The following is a 20,280-nucleotide window of genomic DNA, read 5'->3' on the forward strand; positions in this document are numbered from 1 at the left end:
TCCCCTCTTCTGAATCCCCATTGTCCTGACTACTTTGCGTTCTCTTTTGCTCTTCCTCAGTAGTGTTATTAATGCTGCTCAGCCCGAGGGACCCATTGTCCGGAGCACCGTATTTGAAGCAGGTCGATTCTGATTAATAGAATTTCAAGGTGAAGGTTTTACGGGGTAGGTCACCAGGCTTTCCCCAACACATAACACTTAGCCTCTTTATTAAGTGGTATACTTCAACAGTATATTTATCCTGTGTTGAAAAAAATGTTTAGCCATGTAATATTGTGTATTTGTTTTTTCCCTATCGAATATTTTGCATTAGTCTTTTGGCTTTTGTTGATGGTTTTTAAGGCTTTGTTTGTATTGTTCTGTTAGAATATTGCGGCATGCAGTGCTATTCTCTTCATCAGAACAACAGAAACCCCGAAAGACCCCATTATAAATCAGTTGGGTCCCTCTGTGGCCATCTGGGTTCATTAAATGATGGATCTATCACAACACCATGCAATCAAATGAAACATCTAAGGCTCTGTTCCCACTGCCGTCTTGGCTTCTGTTTATAGTGAAAACAATGACAACAGTGTCAACATAGCCTAAATGTTACGTGTTTCATTTGACTATGATTTGTAGAAGATATTAAAGTATATAGAATACCAGGAGATTTTCAAGCAACCACAAACATCCCTTGAAATGACCCCGGGGAATGATTGCATTCCAAGACAGCGTGAAGCCAAATGTAAGCTTGTAGTTTTCCTAACATAAGAGTTTGTTCTAAAGAAAAAAAAATGTAGAGGAAATAACCAATAACTGGGACACAAGTTAGTCATCCAAGGACAAGATAACACTGGAGATAGCTTGGCACTGTTTAACCCCTCAGGGATGTGGCTTATTTTGGCCTTCAGGATGCAGAGATTTTCCAGTTAGTTTTTGCATGCCTGCATGTTGCACATCAAAAGCACTTTAAGAGTTGGTTCACACATAGTCAATTTGCTACAGATTTTCCGCAGAGGAAATAATCTGCAGTATATCTACACCATTTCGTGCTGCAGATCCACACCAAATGACACAGATTTTTGCAGATCTTTCCCACTGCGGAAAAACCATCACAAATCTGTCATGTATGAATGCACCCTTAAAAAGAAAAGTGTGTGTATGCGTGTTGTAGGCAGTTAAAGGGTGAAGTTGTGGACGGAGTATATCTCCCTCCCAGGCTCTTAGTCTGGACAGGGTGGCGGTCCAGTCCACAACTTCACCCTGGTTCTCAGGAAGCTCAGCTGGTGGCACTGACCCCGTTACTGGAGCATAAAAGACTGCAGCTCCAGGGAGTCAGTGTCTGATAAGCTGAGGAGAGAGCAACATCCTGCTGTGTGGACCTGAGCACCCTGCGTGGTACACCTTTTCGTTTATAACGTTGAAATGGACTTTTTCTATTTGTTTTCTAAATAAACTGAAGTAAGTTTATCAACTGTCTAGTCCAGAGTGTCTGTGCTGCCCCCACCCCCTGAAGGACTGTCTCACATATGATGCTCGGATGCGAGCAGCAATCCTGACTCCTAAGGCCAACGGCACAGCACCTGGTGAATCTCCTGGATAAAGCCTGCGACCGCGATGCAAGCGCCAACCCCAGCTATGGAGGAGCTGTTGGCGTGGATGGACCGGCTGACGGATGTCCTCCTCAAACATCCAGCCTTGAGGAAGGACGAAGCACCAACTACAGCCAGGCCCAGAGAGACTGTGCAGAAGTTTCTGCAAAAGATGACTCAGGATGATGGCATTGAGGCCTATCTAACCGTGTTTGAGAGAACCGCCGAACGAGAGAAACTCCTCAAGGCTGAGTGGGTCGAGGTTCTAGTACCGTTCCTCACTGCGGAACTACAGAAGGCGTACCATGACCTCAGTGATCACAAAGTAAACGACTATGCCGGGTTAAAAGCAGAGATCCTGGCTTGTATGGGTGTTACGGTGGCAGTCCGGGCTCTAAGAGTACATAATTGTAGCTACAGGTCCGACCAATCAGCCAGGTCGTAAATGTTTGACCTGTACCATCTGGTGAAGAAATGGCTGGAACCGGACGTTTGCACACCCGCCCAGATGGCCGATAAGGTCGTGGTGGATCGTTATATCCGTGCCTTGCCATCAGAGCTGCAACGCTGGGTCGGCCATGGAGGTCGATCTGGTCAACCGCTGGTCAATCTGGTCAATCGCTACACTGCAACTGAGAACTACCTCCGGGACATCCATTCCATCTAGACCCCCGCTACAAGTTCCAGGCCTACACAGGGTAAGAGACCACTAGATGCCGGAGGAAAACTGTGGCATGGAGGGAAGGTCAGGCAACCAGAATGGGTACCGTTGGAGTTGAAAGGCTCCGATAGCCCCAACCTGTTTCCTAAGCCAAAGAAACCAGGGCCTTTGAGGTGCTGGAGATGTCAGGGGCTCGGGCATGTGTTGGCTCAGTGCCCTATGACCAATGAACCTATGGAGTGTGACGGTGCTTGGCATCGGTCGTTGTTTGCAAGTCCTATTTGCAATGCCTCACAGAGACTAGAGACTGAGCCACAACTGTGTCGCATAAGTGTAAACCACCATTCTGTGGAGGCTCTACTGGACTCGGGTAGCCTGGTCACCTTAGTGCATGCTAGCCTGATAGCAGAAGGCTTCATACCGGGTAAGCACATAAGTGTGGTATGTATACACGGTGATACAAGGATGTATCCTATGGCACAATGTAACTTTGAAACTCACGTCGGAACCGTAACCTACGATGTAGGTGTTGTCAAAAAGGTTTAATACACAGTGTGATATTGGGACGCAATTTCCGTGATTTCTGGGACTTGTGGGGAAAAATGCTAATCCCTTCTAAAGAGACTGACGCAAACCCAGCTAACCACACCTCCGTAGTATAGCGGGGTAAATGGAAGCCGTATCAGGTGTACCATGTTAATTTAATAAAACTCTGGAAGGATAGAGAAGCTTTGGCTACCTCAAGCATCAGGAGGGGTGGGCCGCAGCCCTCCCTGCCCGATGTTAGAGTAAGTGACGCCCTCTCGGTGTGCCAATGGCAGGAGGCAAAAGAGTTCCTACAAAGAAACCAAGACAAATTCTCTGACCAGCCCGGTCGTAAACACGTCATAACACATGATATCATAACTGAACCCGGTATGAACATAAACTTAAAACTGTATAGGATTCCAGAAGCAGTTTCTGCCGAGGTTAAGCGCATGCAGGAATTAGGAGTAATAGAGGAATCAAAAAGTGAGTGGTCAAGCCCCATTGTGTTAGTCACCAAACCAGATGGTACTTGTAGGTTTTGCAATGATTTCAGGAAGTTAACGAAATGTCCAAATCTCCAAATTTGATGCATATCCCATGCCCAGGGTTGATGAATTAATTGAGAGACTGGGTAATGCCAGATATATCACCACACTTGACCTCACTAAAGGGTACTGGCAAATACCTCTGACTGACAAGGCCAAAGAGAAAACGGCCTTCTCAACCCCAGAGGGCCTGTTTCAGTACAAAGACATGCCGTTTAGTTTACATGGCGCGCCTGCTACCTTTCAAAGGTTAATGGATCGGATTTTCAGGTCTCTCCATAACTATTCTGCCGCGTACCTAGACGATGTCGTAGTCTATAGTAACGATTGGGAGAGTCACCTTGGAAAGGTACAGGCGGTCATGGATACCATAAAAGGGGCAGGTTTAACTTTAAACCCTGGAAAATGTGCACTAGCCCTGGACGAAGCCAAGTACCTTGGCTATGTTATTGGCCATGGTGTCATTAAACCCCAGGTCAACAAGGTAGAGGCCATACAGGCATGGCCTAGACCTTTAACAAAAAAACAGGTCAGAGCCTTTTTAGGAATGACCGGGAACTACCGTAGGTTCGTGCCTAATTTTGGATCCATTGCAGCACCACTTACAGACTTGAGGGGGCAAGTCGGTAATGGTGGCATGAACAGCCGAGGCTGAGCAGGCCTGAACGTGAATGTTTAGCAGTAAAATGGACTTTGGAAACGTTAAGATACTATCTCTTGGGAAGAGAGTTCAAATTGGTGTCAGACCATACCCTCTTGACCTGGATGAAGCAAAATAAGGAAAAGAATACGAGGGTGACAAGGTGGTTTCTTTCGCTTCAGAACTTCAAGTTCACCCTCGAATATAGACCAGGCAAGTCACAAGGTAATGCTGTTGCCCTGTCTAGAGTGCATTGTCTGATCACCAAGAAGGCCCAGCCCTCCGATCTGGAAAAGAGGGGGGATATGTAGGCAGTTAAAGGGTGAAATTGTGGATGCAGTATATATCCCTCCAAGACTCTTAGTCTGGACAGGGTGGCGGTCCAGTCCACAACTTCACCCTAGCTCTCAGGAAGCTCAGCTGTAGGCACTGACCCCGTTACTGGAGCATAAAAGACTGCAGCTCCAGGGAGTCAGTGTCTGACAAGCTGAGGACAGAGCAACATCCTGCTGTGTGGACCTGAGCACCCTGCGTGGAGCACCTTTTCGTTTATAACGTTGAAATGGAGTTTTTCTATTTGTTTTCTAAATAAACTGAAGTAAGTTTATCAACTGTCTAGTCCAGTGTGTCTGTGCCGCCCCCACCCCCTGAAGAACTGTCTCACAGTGTGTATGTTTGCGTATGCATGCATGTAATATGTGTGTATATGTACATGTTTATCTATATAGAATGTGTGTGTCTGTATGTGTATGTATGTATGTAAGTCCTGCAGGCAGGCCTTCTGGTGCTAGAGAAAGGGATAACACCTATGGGTGTGGCAGGAGGCAATAAAAAGTCTTGGTTCCTGTTACACTCAGGGGAAGTTACAGCTCAGAGGAGCTGATAGGGATGATAGCCCGAAGTCCAGTTTGGACCAGTAGTGAAGGTGACCTAGTGGGTTGTGTACCCTGGGCATTTCAAATGGACTGTTGTATGCTGTACACATGATTGCTGTGCTATGTGAATAAATGCTGGTAGGAGCCAGACTTAAAAGAGTTTAGTCTCCAGGAGCCTTTTTACATGTGTGGCGGCCATTCTGGTCCGAGAGGTTGGCGATCCAATAGGCGAGTGAACCACAGCTTGCCACAATATATTCATATAAATATATATTGGGTATGATATATTATATATTTATATTGGGTATGATGCCACTAAGTTTGCACACCTGGATTTGTGGATTTTCTGTCAGTATTCTCCGCAGATCCGTTCAAGCTCTGTCAGGTTGGATGGTGACTGTCAGTGGACAGCCATTTTCAGGTTTCCCCAGAGATGTTCAATTGGGTTCAAGTCAGGGCTCTGGCTGGGCCACTGAAGGAGAATCACAGAGTTGTACAAAGTTACCCCTGTGTTGTCCCTAAGTTGTATGCTTAGGATCATTGTGGAAGGGTCTAGAGACTTTCCGGACCAACTGTGTATGTGTATGTATATACACACGCGCAATGCATAAAACATAAGGCTTAGTAAATCTAGTGTGTATGTGCATGTGTGTGTGTGTATATATGTGTGTGTATATATATATATATATATATATATATATTATGATTTATTAAACCTGGTGTTTTATGTATTGGTCTTAAGCCATACTTTGTTGGAATAAAGGACACCGGATTTATTGAGGGGTGCATCTTTGGCTGTCCTCGTGCCATATATTGAAATCTATACGTGGTATGAACAGGTGTAGATTTGTGCTATAATTTGCAACAGCTTCTGTCATCATTTGTAGTACATCTTTCGGTTACTGGGGAACCCGTCAGCTTGAAAATGCTGTCCAAACTGCAGGCATCATGTTATAGAGCAAGAGGAGCTTCGCAAATGGATATATAGTTTTGTTGGAAAAGATTCAGTATAACTTGTAGTTTATTTATTTAAATCGCTGCTCGCCCTGGGCTTAGAGGTCCAGTGGGCGGTCCTATCAGTGATTTACAGCTATCTCTGTATAACTGTGCATACAGGGCTAGCTGTCAATCACTGATAGGACCGCCCATTGGACTGTTCAGCTCAGAATGTGCAGAGGTTTAAATGAATAAATTACTAGTTATACTGAATCTTTCCCCATAAAACTATTCATCAGTCTGCTCTTCTCCTTCTGCTCTATAACACAATGCCTGCAGTTTGGACAGCATGTTTGAGCTGACGGGCTCCTTTTAAAGGGGATGTTTGCTTTAGATGATTTTCTGCGGGTTTTGGAACCTGAAACCATGGAAGAATCACTACTGAAGCTTGTAATTGGGAAGTGGTCACATGCACAACCGCAGCAGGTTTCTTCTGGGTTTCGAGCGGGAGCGATCAGGGCTTCAGCGCTGGATAGGGAGCTGCTAGAGTAGGTGATCATATATTTTTATTATTATTAAAATTGATGATATTATTTTGCATAATCCTACTGCTGCCAAAAATGTATTTTTAAGTACTGGAAAACCCATCTCAGTTCAGTAAATTGCTGTGGCATTTCAACTAACCTTTCATCTGTGTGCCTAAAATAGGTTGCAGTAAAAAAGTTACCTCTACTATTTGCTTCACTTGACCTACGTCTGGGGGAACTCAAAAAGACACAGTTGAGATCTATAGGAATTCTCTTTCTGCCAAGGCATATCTACACCTCTCGCTCCCACTGAGCTTCTGGTCTGGGATGTTTCTCCTGTCTCCTCTTCACTGTGTCAGGATAACAAGGACACAATTGGCAAGGCCCCAGTCAAAGTCGATTACCAAAATGAGGGAATTTCCAACATTTCAGGTGAGCCTTCCCTGAGCAATAGTCCTTACACACCAAGTCATTTGGTCCCTGCCATACATTCCCTTTGAACCTCCTTGTCCTAGCTTTTCAGATGACTAACTCATAGGTTATACCACAGCTGAAAGCGTCCTCAATGAGGACCCACATTGTTAAATGACTACCAAAATTGCCTCCATTTTTAAAATGAACCTAGAAAATCCTATATGTACACTGTCATGAATACTAACCACATACACAATGCATCTGTTTGACTAATTGTGTTTATAAATCTGTACCCTACCTCTCGCTATTGGAAAAAACAGACATAAAGGAAAAAAACAATGCTTGCAATCCTACAAACAATAGGCTCAGACTACACACAGTGTTTGTAGTCTGTAACCACGGAGACACATGCCTGTATAATAGCACTCAGCCGACAACCATCTAATGTATATGGCCACCGTTAGAGAGTGAGACTGCTGCCGAAGAACTTACAGGAGAGAAAAAGCTGACGCTCAGTGGAACATGATAAATAAGAAAACACAATTCCCCACCCTCTTTTTGTATATCAACAATCCCAATAGATAAAAGGCTTCAGAGTGCTTGTTGGATGAAATGTATACCAGCTGTCACAAGGGAGTGTATGGAAAGGGCTCAGAAGCAGAACCTGTTCTATAGCTTACAGGTCTCCGTTGTCTTGTATAGTTGCACAAACCTGCAAAGGCTGGGATCAGAGGTAACTTCAATACCAGCTGATTAGCCTCTTTTCAAAGGCGACATCTAAGTGATTAAACACAGGGAGGAGGGTCCTTCTGTTATCCCATCCTTTCCCCCCCGCAACGCATTCGTGGGTCCAGGTCTGCCTTTCCTGGTAGATCTGCCATACCCTGCCAAAAGCAGAAATATTGCAGTGTATTATGCAAGTGATCCTATGTAAAAGTTCTTTAATGTGGCAAAAAAAATAAGAAATGTTTAGCAAACATTTTCAAAGATATTTAACTTTAGAAAACACTTACTAGAATTTAAAAAGTTTAATACACGCCCCTTTCTTCATTCTTGAAAGATCTTGCTGAGAAAAAAATTAACATAATTGATGCCACCATACATGTCTGAACTACTGAAATATCACATTATTCATCCTGTTCATTGAACACAAAACACTACAAGAATGATCCCAGAATTGCTATTGCTATGTGACCTTGCCTCCCAAAAAATAATGGCATAAAAAGTAGTCAAAAAGTTGTTTTTACCCCACAACGGTAAAAATACAAACTATGGCTCACCCCACCAAGAATACGTTCTCCCATCAATTGATGGAAAAATGAAGAGCTATCGGTTTCAGAAAATGGCGACACAAGGGATTTGTATTTTGTAGTAAAACATAATAAGAGCTATATAAATGTGCTATCCCCATACTGTGACCTACAGAAGAAAATTAACATGTCATACTTACCACACAAGGAACACCATAAAATGAAACCTAAATTACAATCCCCAAAATTATGCAATTTTTTCCATTCCACCCCATAAACAAAAAATTGGAAAACCCTCTCAATTCATTAAAGGGCACATTAAATTGTACCACTAAAAATACAACTAGTTCAAAAAACAAGCCCTCATATAGCCATGTCAATAGGAAAATAAAGTTATGGCTTTTGGAAGGTGGAGATGAAAAACAGAAAAAATTACCATCAAAAATAGCTGTGGCAGGAAGGAGTTAAGTGTATAGACAGCTATATTATATCATAACACCTGCACTGGTTAATAGTGCGCTGGTGTGAATTAAAGGGGTTGTACCAAGATTCCAAGTTATCCCCTATCCACAGGATAGGGCATAACTAATTAATCGGCGGGGGTCTCACCACTGTGAATTAAGTGTCCCATTCTGCCAGTCACTGCCAGGGTGACCACTTGCCCCGCAGTGACGTCAGCAGGAAGGGAGTGTTGGCTAAGCATGCACACCAATGCTCAATGCTCTGTTCATTTCAATGGGGTTGACGAAAATACCACGGCACCCGCTTGGGTATCTCCGCTTTCATATTGAAAGCGAATGGAGAGCTAGTCAACTTGGGCAGCCAGCGCTCCATTCAGTGTCCAAGCAGTGCAGTAACCCCATAGTGAGGAGCATGGGGAACACTAAACCTGCTTTCTCAAGATTGGCAGGGGTCATAGCGGTGAGACCCCTACCGAACAGTGAGTTATTCCCTATCCTATGGAATCTTGGTACAACACCCTTAATTCTTCAGAAGGGTTTCTGACTTAATTATGCCAGTTCAGGATAATTGCAGGCAAGATCTCTAGAACCAAATTATGTCAGGAACCATAAGAGATGTCAAACGCAACACCGAAACGCTGAGTAGACAATCAGCATGCACATATACGCGGCTTATACACCATCATGTGCTAAACAAAAGCTAAGAATTATTTTAAGGTTAGAAAGCTCAATCTACACTGCGGATGATAAAAACATGCCGGCAATAAATGTGTCTGAAAAGCTAACACCACGGAGCGAGTACAAAAACATTCTCACCACTTCTCTCCTGATCTCCATAAATGCTGTAAGCCAGGAATTTCATCTGTTTCTTCGTGAATCAGGCGCTCTGCAGGGGTGACAACATTTAGAAACCTGCCATCAAGCCCTGCAGAGTAGTGACTATGTATACAACGATATTTCCCAGCATTCTTAAGGCAAAATGAAGCTCCCTACAATGTTCCTCGACGCTGGCAATGTTTTATGCTTAGAGCTATCAGCTAGTAGTCAGCTATGCCATGAACTTATTGTAAGGGTACATTTACACCTATTCATTGGCATTCGGCTTGTGATACACCGCATGACGGATGTCTCATTCCACTGGACCAGAAAACTGATAGGTGTGAAAATAAAGGTTCAAGCTTGTCAGTTACCCCAGTATTAGGTGTAAGAAGAAGTCATCTGAATCATGCAGAGGCCACAGTAGGTTTATTCTTCATGCTGTACGGCAGATTAGGAGGATTGGACGTCTCCTTTGTACCCATAAGTTATTTCTTAAAATGGAAAAAAATAATAGATATGTGTTCCAGCTAATGAAGTGGTAGTAGAAATAAACCATGAGTCAGGTGACCAATTTTCTGCTGACACCAAATTTTCGGGCTGATTTTTTTATTGCCTAGTTCCTAAGATAATGTATCTGTCTTTGGCATAGAATACAAAATATTTTTAAAGGGATTGTCCCATGAAATAAGTTATCCCCTATCAATAGGATAGTGAATAGCTAAATGTTCGGTGGGGATTTGACCACTGGAACCCAACTGGCCGCAAGAAAGATGGGCCTCAAGGGTCCCTGAATGAATGGTGTGATGCTCACATATGTTTACCACTGTTCCAGTCATTCATATGTAACCATCGAATTTCTAAAGATTATAATTGGCCACTTAAACACAGCCGGTCTTGTCTATCGGCTATGTTTTGGTATTGCAGTTCGGCCACATTCACTTGAATGTCTGCAGTACCAGTCATAGCCTATAGACATAGAATTTTAAAGAAGACCTGTCATGTCCTCGGGTCATTGAGGCCGGCTAAAGAGCTTTGCAGCCACAGTTCTGCTGATCTATGCAGTTTCTCTTTACTTGCTACTCTTTCCCCAGTTCCCATCTTCTGAGGGCCATTAGATTTAGTGAGCAGCGGAAACTGCTCACTTGATAGAGTTGGCTCTGGTGCTTTAAATCTAATGGCTTTTGGTACGGGGGAACGGGAGGTAGTAGAGAGAAAAGAGAGGTTGCAATAGCACCAGCTGGGCCACCGTTTCCACTCGCCTGTAGACATGTCAGGTTTTCTTCAAGGTGCACACTAGCCATGGGATTTTCTCCCAAGAGACTCGGGCGCAGCTCGCATTGGACATAGCATTTTTAAATGCTCTATTTATCGTCCATGAAATGGACAGGATTAGGACATGTCATGAGTTTTTTCATGCAGAACACTGGTTCATGTGAAAAAAACGTCTGTGTATAGCCTCATAGGCTGTAAAGGAGCCGTGTGCTGTTTGCGGAATTATGCGGACAGCAGAACGCCCCAAAATGCACTAGTGTGCACCTAGCATAAGAATACTTAGAGCAGCTATAGCTTAATCTAAAGTAGTGCGAATAAGTAAGACACAATATTAAATCGACCTCAGCCTTAGCATTACGAAAGAGCAACCAGATAAACTTTCAGGATCAACTGAGCCTAAATATCCACTTTTAGTAAATCCTAAAGTATAAACATATATAAATTGAACGATCTCCAGTTTTAAGGTTTGATCCTTTTTTCTGACAAGTTGAGATGCCATAATACATAAAAATACATACAACGGAGAAAACGTTTCTGCCATAATATGGCCCTTCTCCAGCCCTATTTAACACTTTAGAGCTTGAAAAAGACCATATTATGTCTATAATATTGCCCCTACTGTTTGTCTTTTTATGAGACATGGACTAAAGCTGACTTTTTACAGATATAGCCCTCATCTGAATCCTGGTGCAGTGCGTATTATTTCTTGGTGGAATCATGTAGCGATGGTGGAGCTCTTGACCATTTCTGTACTAATGATCCTGGAGGATCTTTTCTACTATTATTGACTAGGGTGTACTCCTATACCTGTATTCTTTATCTCATTTATTACTTTAGCCTGCTGGTAATTACATTCCAGTATTGCATGGACCAATCATTATTTTTGAAAACTTCTTTTGTCCGCTGATACTTTTGTTTTTACATGCAGAACTTGGGCCACAATGGGGTCAGTCACGGCGATTGTCTGACAGATCCGGCACTATCTTGTGGATTCCTTCTAAAACGGAAAACACAAAGCAGATGTGAACCGAGCCTAACGAAGACTTATAGTAAATTTGGTTGGCTATCGTAGAGCTTCATGCTGGCTCCCTCAATGATATTAGTAGTCTTTGGCTCGATCTGTGGTTATTATGTGGGCTGTATGAATACTCATGAGGGATCCTGCTCGTCAACTCATTTAGAACCAATTATGTAAACATTTCTTAAAGGCTTCCTTAACACTTGTAAACACCAAGTCTTACAGCAAGCATTGCTCTCATTTATTTTCCCAGAGCTTCTGGTTTGTGGAGGAAACACAAAATCTCACACTTCAAGCACTGATGATCTTGACACTGTAACAGAATTCACAGTACATCCAAGTCGGCTTCTTGTTAAGTACATGTGCCATTGTTGTTGCTGTTATTACTTACTAGTGATAAGCAATGACAACGTGCCAGGTTCATAGTATCTTCAGGTTTTTTTTTCTTTGTGTCACATTTATAGCAAAAAAAAAAATTAAAAATTAAATAAAAAATTTGCGCAATTATTAAAAAGTGAATGAAGCTCCGTCAGACAAGCAGCTGTCACTAATTACAAGCAAGCCAACGTCGCGAACCTCTGTTGCGAGCACATGATATGGAGAAAGGCTCATATATGAAAGTCTCTAACCCATCTCCTTCTGGACACATTTACTGCTCAGACGTCTAGTAATGAAGAGGATGGGCAGTGTCAGAGCAAGTTGCATTTAATTAAGGCACAATGAATGCACTGGAAGCTAAATCCATTTAAACTAATGTCACATTATGTCAATTTACTTGATGAGGCATGGCAATCCTTCTTCGTAATGGCAGGTTGCAATGCTGCTTTGTATTATTAATGATAGACTGCAAATCATCAGTGTTCCGTATGGGGGAAGGAAAAAAAAAAAGAAGGTTCTGGCTGGCGCTGTACGCTCAGGGAGAAGAGTTCGAACATGTAGACACGCGTGCCTGGTTTTGAAGGAAAGCATATTTGTGCCTCGTAGATTGTTCAAGAACAGTTCATCCTTGTGAAAACATTACCCGGGTAACTCTGCCAAGATCACTGAATGCATGGCTTATCTGCCGGATGAGATTTGTGTTCATAAATCACTGTGACTAGCGCTTTTTTGTGCTTTCCGTCAGGTTTTAATTTGTTTTTGACCCTACCATGACTTTTTATGTACCTGCTTAAACTGCAGCTCAGTCCAAACCAGGGGCAGTTCGAAATGTTAGCATTTTTGGACAACTTAAGCCTATGTCCACTTTTGTAGCTATATTTTTTTAATCCTCTAATGCATCTACAAAAAGTGCTCCATTGTGGGTTTCTATCATTATTAATGATGAATCTTAATTAAAACTACCCCACTGTTTTGTGTCTATAGCTCCTATGCAAGCCTATATGTCTGTAGGGTTACAGATTACAACCAACCCTGTGCAATCTAAGCCTTTATGGTCCCTTTATACAGGACGTCTGTTGGGCGCCTAAGTGCATCCCACTGACTATTGCTCTTGTGCTTTCTAACAGCAATAGAGAATGGAAGTGAAGCGGGCGGAGATCTCCTCCACCCTTCTGCCTCCATTCACTGCTCAGCTGAACACCTACCTGTTTACACGGGCCGAAAGTCACTTGGTTTTTAGCTCAACTAAAAACTATGCGAGTCCAGAAAGTGAGCGATTTCTAGGTGTTGGCTGCTGCATGTACGCAAGGTGTTGGGACTCAAACCTGGGACCTCCTGTGCTCCAGGCGACAGCTCTTCCCAGTGAGTTATTAGCCCTTTGGACAGCTCCCCTGCATGACCCTAGCCTTTATTCCCAGCTCTTGCTATCCAGTCCCTGTTTTAGCTCTGCCCTGTTTCTGATTGGACATGCTATAAAAACCTGGCCTTGTCCCTCCTTCCAGTACGTGTTTATTGTGCTCTGAGCCCTCAGCCTCTAATCCAGCTTACACCTCTACCTGCTACCTTATTAGAATATTGTTCTCGGTGTGCCGACCACTGGCTTGTTCCCGACTACGTCTTTGCTGAATCCCTTGTACTACATCACCCTTTCTGTTGACTGACCCCTGGCTTGCCTGACCATGTTGCCCACCCTTGCTGGCTCCCACCTGGGACTCCAATCCAGTACCAGAATGTGGCGACTATCACCCGAAATCGCCATTTCCATCTATAATTCAGCTGATAGTCATCCTGTGTAAAGGAGCCTGTAGTCATACTCCCTTCCAGCTGTCCCCCCTCAACTTTTTTTACTTACATTGGTAGGTTAGCAAACAACACTGGACAGATAGAAGAGAATATGACTGCGGGGTCAGACTGCACAGGGTTTGTTTGTAGTCTGTAACCATGGCAGCACATAAATCTACATCGGAGCTGTAGGCAGAAATGTTAGGAGATTTCAAATGGATTATCCAGGAATGAAAACTTTTTTGAAAACAGCTCAGAGTGCTGCACAAACATAAAAGAAGACCTATTCCCCTCAATCCAATCCTTTGCTGTTCTTGTACTGATGGTTCTGCTATCCTGCTGCTCTCTGCTTCTTGCTGCAGTGATGACATCACTGACCCTAGGGACATGTGACCGCTGGAGGCAGGCACTGTTGCAGTAGAGAGTGAATAGCTGCAGACGATTGGGCATGGGCAGCGCAAGAGTGGAAAAGGATTGGCTTTTTTATGTTTGTGAACTGTTTTCAAAATTATTTGTTCTGCCCAGATAAACCCTTTAATCTAAACTGTTTGCAAAGTTGCTTCATAATATTTATTTGCTAAAACCTTAAAGGAGTTGTGCAGTTGAAAACTACTGGTAGCATATTTTTAGGATAGGTCAACAATATTAGATTGGCAAACGTACATCGCCCATGTCCCCTGCCAATCAGCTGTTTGTCAGACCAATGCGCTCATACACTGAGCTGACTTCTGCTGGAAGCAAACAGCTCTTCCCCCACTGTAATGATGAGGCTTGGTATTGCACGGCAAGTTCTCATTTATTTCAATGGGAATTTGGCCTGCCACACTAAGCTTTGGCCACTTCTGTTGGAATGGAGCTGTCTACTTCCTGCAGAAAATAGCTCAGTGCACAAACACACCAGATCATCGAACAGCTGCTTGGTGAAGATCACCAGTGGTAGACCCCCTCTGACCTTCTGTTGATAGCCTATACTGAGGATACGGCATCAGTAATTTACAACTGGACAACCCTTTTAACTCCTGTAACCAAGTTCCCATCACTCTAGAGGCTGATTTGGTATAATGTTTTTTCCTCTTGTATAGATTTCAAGTTCCGCTACATTGGAAGGTAAGGGACAGCTGAAATTTACCTCTGGACGATGGAGCCCTCACCATAATTGTACCCAGGTCGCTACAGCCAATGACACTGCCATCCGCGGCTGGGACATAAGAAGTATGAGGTAATAAATTAGCCTGTTGCTCATAAGACAGAACATAAACTTGAGAGTCAAGAAGCTCAGACCCTCACATAAAACTGATTTCCATCATATCTGGCCTCTTGTGTTTTGATTAGTTTTTTGTAATTCTTTCATGCCTCAAGCTACAGCATTTCATTTAGCAATAAATGGAATAAAATCCTTCCACAGATCTATATTTTGAGAGTTAAGAAAACAAATACGGTTGGCAAGGTTTTCTATTCACTTTTCTAAGGAAAAACAAGAACACCCACTGATTTGTCCATGTCGATGACCATTCTTAAAAATAGATGAGCTCTACCAGTTTGGTGCACGACACTGTAGGCCAGTGATGGCGAACCTTTTGGAGTCCGAGTGCCCAAACTGCGACCTAAAACCCACATATTTATCGCAAAGTGCCAACATGTCAGGGGGCGGGGCTTATCACGACGTATGATTTTACCTCCGTCGTTCTAAAAAGGACAGGGCCGCTTCAAAATAGACAGCGTGCAGATTTTAACTGCTTTTTGGATGCGCGTCCATCAAAGTAGCACATTATTTACCCCACATGGTGACCGTCATCCGAAAAAATTTAAAAAAAAGAACGCCAGAAATGCACTTTCAGTCACCCTGTCTCCCAGAAAAAAATGCAATAAAAAGCGATCAAAAAGTCGTATGTATTCCGAAATGATACTAAAATAAACTACTGGACATCTCGCAAGAAATGAGCCCTCGCACAACTACGTTGATGGAAAAATTAAAAAGTTATTGTGCGCAGATGATGGCGGCAGAAAATAATTTTACAAAATTAGATGTCTTTACAAAAAAATAAAAGTAGTACAGCAAAAAAAACTATACAAGTTTGGTATCATTGTAATCGTACTGACCAACTCGTCCCGCAAAAAACAAGCCCTCATACAGCAACGTCGATGGATAAATAAAGGAGTTATGATTTTTAAAAGGGAAAAGGAAAAAACGAAAATGGGGAAAAAAAAACGAGTCCACGTCATTACAGGGTTAAACGTGAACTTTGAGCCACCTGCACATAGCCGGGTCAGATCCCGCAGCGGAATCAACCCTGTGCCTCGCCAGTGATCCCCGCGTACCTATCCGGGTTCTTCATAATCTGTATTGCGGCTCTACCAGCCAGCATGCATGCGCAGTACAGATTATGCCGCGCTGACGCAGGTCCTGCGGCCATTCTGTAATTATGACTGCGGAATGGCCGCAGGACAAGCTGCTTCCATTGACTTCAATGGAAGCCATCCGTGCGTAGCCCTCACAGAATCGCTGCATGCTGTGATTTCTCTTCCGCGAGCGGAAAATCGCAATCAATTTCTGCTCATGGAAGTGAAACCACGTATTTCCCCAGCATGCTATGGGGCGGTATTTGCTGTGGAGTTCGGAGGTGGACGCCCGCTGTGGACTCCACAATGCAAATCCACCTGTGTGCGTTCTGCCAAAGGCCGCCTGCACATGAGCGGAAATTCCGCGGTGGGATTTCCCGCGGAATTTCCGCTGCTGGAAGCCTGCATAGGATTGCGTTAACAAACGCAATCCTATGCAGACGGCCGCGGTTTGGCCGAGAGAAATATCGCGCAGCAAACAAATTGCGGCACGCTCTATTTCTGTGCAGGGCTCGCAGAAATGTCACTCACCCGCTGCCGGATCCGGTCTGCCCAGCAAGCCAGCACATCAAACAGCCGGAGCTGCGGGGCGCGGGTGCGTACGCACTGGTCCCTGCAGGTGCTCGGGTCGGATCCCGCGGCGAGAATTCTCGCTGCCGGATCCGACCCGCCCGTCTGCAGGCGGCCAAAATACAACATGCTGCGATTTTCCATCCGCGAGCGAAAAGTCGCAATTGATTTTCGCTCGGCGACATGGAAAACTGATTTCCAACAGCATGTCTATGTGCAGTATTTGCATTGCGGAATCCGGAGGCGGACACCGCAATGCCAAAACGCCCGTGTTTATGTGTGTAGTGGTGAACTGAAGTGTTTAGCAGTTATCTTTGCAGTAACTGCTGTTCGCTTCTTACTTTAACCCAGGCAGCAAGGATCTTCTTTTAAACCTCTTCTTTACTGCTGAAGCTCTGCTCTGCTTCTCTCACCACGGGCACTCACTGAGCGAAGGCTGTTGTCGGCTCTGCATTGGAAATCCCCGCACTACTTCTGACATGGGAGGTAGAAAGCGCTCCCATTGGGCTGCTGTGCGGAGGGGCGGGGATATGAGGAGCAGACAACAGCCTGCGCGTGCCGGCATCTCCTTCACCTCCGCTGCCGTCTGGGCTTTATTTAAATCTCCCGCTATAGGAGTGACAGGGGAGTAAGGAAGCGCTCCCATTGGCCTGATGTGTGGAGGGGCGGGGGGGGGGGGGGGGGGGTACGAGGAGCTGCTAGAAGACCGCGCGTGCCGGCAATCAAGTTCACTCTGCAGTCAGCGCTGCCCTGCCTTACGTTTGACAGGGCAGGAAGCTCTCTCTGCAGTGCCGACGGCCGGGTGATATCAGCGAACAGCACGCGTGCCGGCAGAAAGGACTCCGCGTGCCCTCCCCGGCACGCGTGCCATAGGTTCGCCAACACTGCTGTAGGCTGTTGTCTTATAATAAAAAAAGGATTTACCCCTTCCAGATATTCTACTTTAGAACATAATAACACGTGAGACTCACAATAGTGTTCAGAGCTTCCATTGTGGGTCTCTATCATTATAATAAGAATATCACAGTATGTAGTATTTTTCTGGTCAAAACAATACCGGAACTCTATTGGACCACATTCTAAGTCAGTACAAGCTGTTTCTAAATTGTTACCGAAAACTCTGTCATCCAAAGAGGTCCACTTGGGGCTCATCCAGATGTTTTTTCAGACACTTAAAATCTAAGACAAGCATTGATGTGATTGTTGGATAGCAGTAGTTTCCACATAGTTCTCTATTATCATGACCACTGATGTTAGTTGAGGCTAGAGAATAGTGTTGAGTGAACCAAAAGAATTGAACCCTGCGGAACTTGGCTAAATGTTAGATTTGTCTTGAACTTGAACCTTGGGCAGTTTGTCTTGTCCGAACTCACTAATAGGAGCTGGAGAAGGAGAAAGAAGACGGAAGAAGCTTGTGGTTAGCGCAGTTGTCTTACAGCCCTGGGATCCTAGGTTCAGATCTGACCAAGGACAACTTCTGCTGGGAGTTTTTTACAGTATGTTCTCCCTGTGTTCTTCTTGTTCTCCATCTTCTCCTCTGGTCAAAGAAGGTAGAAGAAACACAGTGTCTCAGTGGATAACACAGTTGCCTTGCAGTGCTGGGGTCCTAGGTTCAAATCTGCCCAACCAAATTTTCCAAAAGTTCATTCAACACTTTTAGAAAGGAATAAAGGTCTTTGGGTGATCCTTAACTCTTTTCAATCCAGTGTCTGACCTCGTGCGACTTTCAGATTTCCCTGCGTAGCTCTGATGGAGCTCTGTCCTGCATACTGTAACATACATATGCAGAACAGCCTCTGATATTGGAGCAGTGTCCTGCATACTGTTAGAAACATGTTCTATACACGTTTTATACAGTTATAGGATGCCTTTGTATCGCACGCAAAATAAAAAAGATGCTGGGCAGTGTGCTGGGTGGCAGGAAAAGTGGATTGGAAAGGGTTAATGTTGTAATGTGACTACCTTCATGAGTTGTCATTGCACTCTACAAGTAAATTGATCGGGCTGGCTACGTTTTGGAAGATTCCCCATTGGTTCTCACGTAGGTTATCCCTTTTATCATCAAGAAAAATCTTAAACAATGGGACAAGGAATGGTAAAGGAAAATATGTTAATGTTTCTAATTGATCTATGCAGTGATCTGTTACAGTCTGTAGTTCACAGTAAGTAACTTCTTAATGCTGATGTGAATTGAGTCCTTATGAATAAAATCAGATTTGCAAAGCACATACATCGACATTTTCGGTATCTAAATATAAAAGTATTTACCCCCTTTCCCTATGGATTTTTTCCCAGTGTATTTTCATGATTCTGTACGCAGACACACTTCTTTATTAGGCCTTCTTCACACGGCTGACTTTGCAGTAGATTTGAAGTGGAACCCATGACTGTGCCCTGTCAAATCCACATCAACTCTACGTCCCATTCACTTGGATGGGATTTTAAAGGGACTGTATGATTTATATATTTTTTTACTCATTAAAGCTAGATAGTAAAAAATGTACCATGTTGTATGTATATTTGTGTGTGTGTGTATTCACAATAGGCAATGTCACAGCTCACCTCCTCCCCCCTTCTTGCACAATGACCTCTGCCCAGGTCACAGAACATGGACAGTTTCCCATAGAAGTTAATAGGTCCTCTCTTGTCCTCTATGTGAATGGCTACTGTAAAACATCTCTAAATGTAGTTAACTGCAGCTCAGGCAAGATGGCCACCCCCAATAATCATGTAGAGACAACATAATAAGAAAAAAAAAACATACATATATTATATATATATATATATATATATGTATATATATATATATATATGTATGTTTTTTTTTTCTTATTATGTTGTCTCTACATGATTATTGGGGGTGGCCATCTTGCCTGAGCTGCAGTTAACTACATTTAGAGATGTTTTACAGTAGCCATTCACATAGAGGACAAGAGAGGACCTATTAACTTCTATGGGAAACTGTCCATGTTCTGTGACCTGGGCAGAGGTCATTGTGCAAGAAGGGGGGAGGAGGTGAGCTGTGACATTGCCTATTGTGAATGGTAGATCCTGTGTTATCTATATATAGGTGTCACCTTTCATTGTAATCCTGCCTGTGATGATAATGGGGTGACTGCTAAAAAATTCTCTATAGAACAGGAAGTGTCAGACGGTTATCAGGCTTAAGGCCCTTTTACACGGGAAGATTATCGTTCTGGCTGTTCAAAACACAGCGCTTCCAAAGGGGTTTTGAACGATAATTGTCCTGCGTGAAAGCATCGTCCAGTTGTACAGTTTGAAGCTTCTTAAAATCCGAAGGACACATCGTTCGTTGTAAACAGCAGCCATTCAGTACTGAACAGCCGCTGCTTACAGTGAATGTAGAGGGGCAGGGAAGAGCAGCCTCCCTGCTGGCTGCACTGTCAGTGATCCAGCGATACTTGCTCCTGTGTAGCAGCACGGGAGCGAGGATACACGGGGACGTTTCATCTAAAAGGGCCCTTAGTCATCAGTGTGATAACTGTAAGATTTTAGGATTTTGTAAAACATAGATTGTGACATCGAAAATAAATAAAAAATCTTTAAAAAGGTTTTGCATAAAACGGGAGGTCTAGAACAGGTCATTTGTGACATATTACTACTTAGTAGAGTTTTCCACGAAAAACTGAAAATTTAGCGGAGTGTCTTACATCCAATTTTAGTACATTA

General features: G+C 43.7%; 1 protein-coding gene across 1 annotated transcript in view; it reads left to right on the forward strand.

Annotated features, from left to right (window-relative positions):
• Nucleotides 1-20,280, forward strand: part of EIPR1 (EARP complex and GARP complex interacting protein 1) — a 202,779-nt gene that overhangs the window by 144,895 nt on the left and 37,604 nt on the right. The window contains exon 6 of the mRNA XM_066597732.1: nucleotides 14,763-14,899. Within this exon, the coding sequence (XP_066453829.1) occupies nucleotides 14,763-14,899 (137 nt within the window). The remainder of the gene's footprint in view (nucleotides 1-14,762; nucleotides 14,900-20,280) is intronic.

Source organism: Eleutherodactylus coqui, chromosome 1, assembly GCF_035609145.1.
Source record: "Eleutherodactylus coqui strain aEleCoq1 chromosome 1, aEleCoq1.hap1, whole genome shotgun sequence".
Taxonomy (NCBI): Eukaryota; Metazoa; Chordata; class Amphibia; order Anura; family Eleutherodactylidae; genus Eleutherodactylus; species Eleutherodactylus coqui.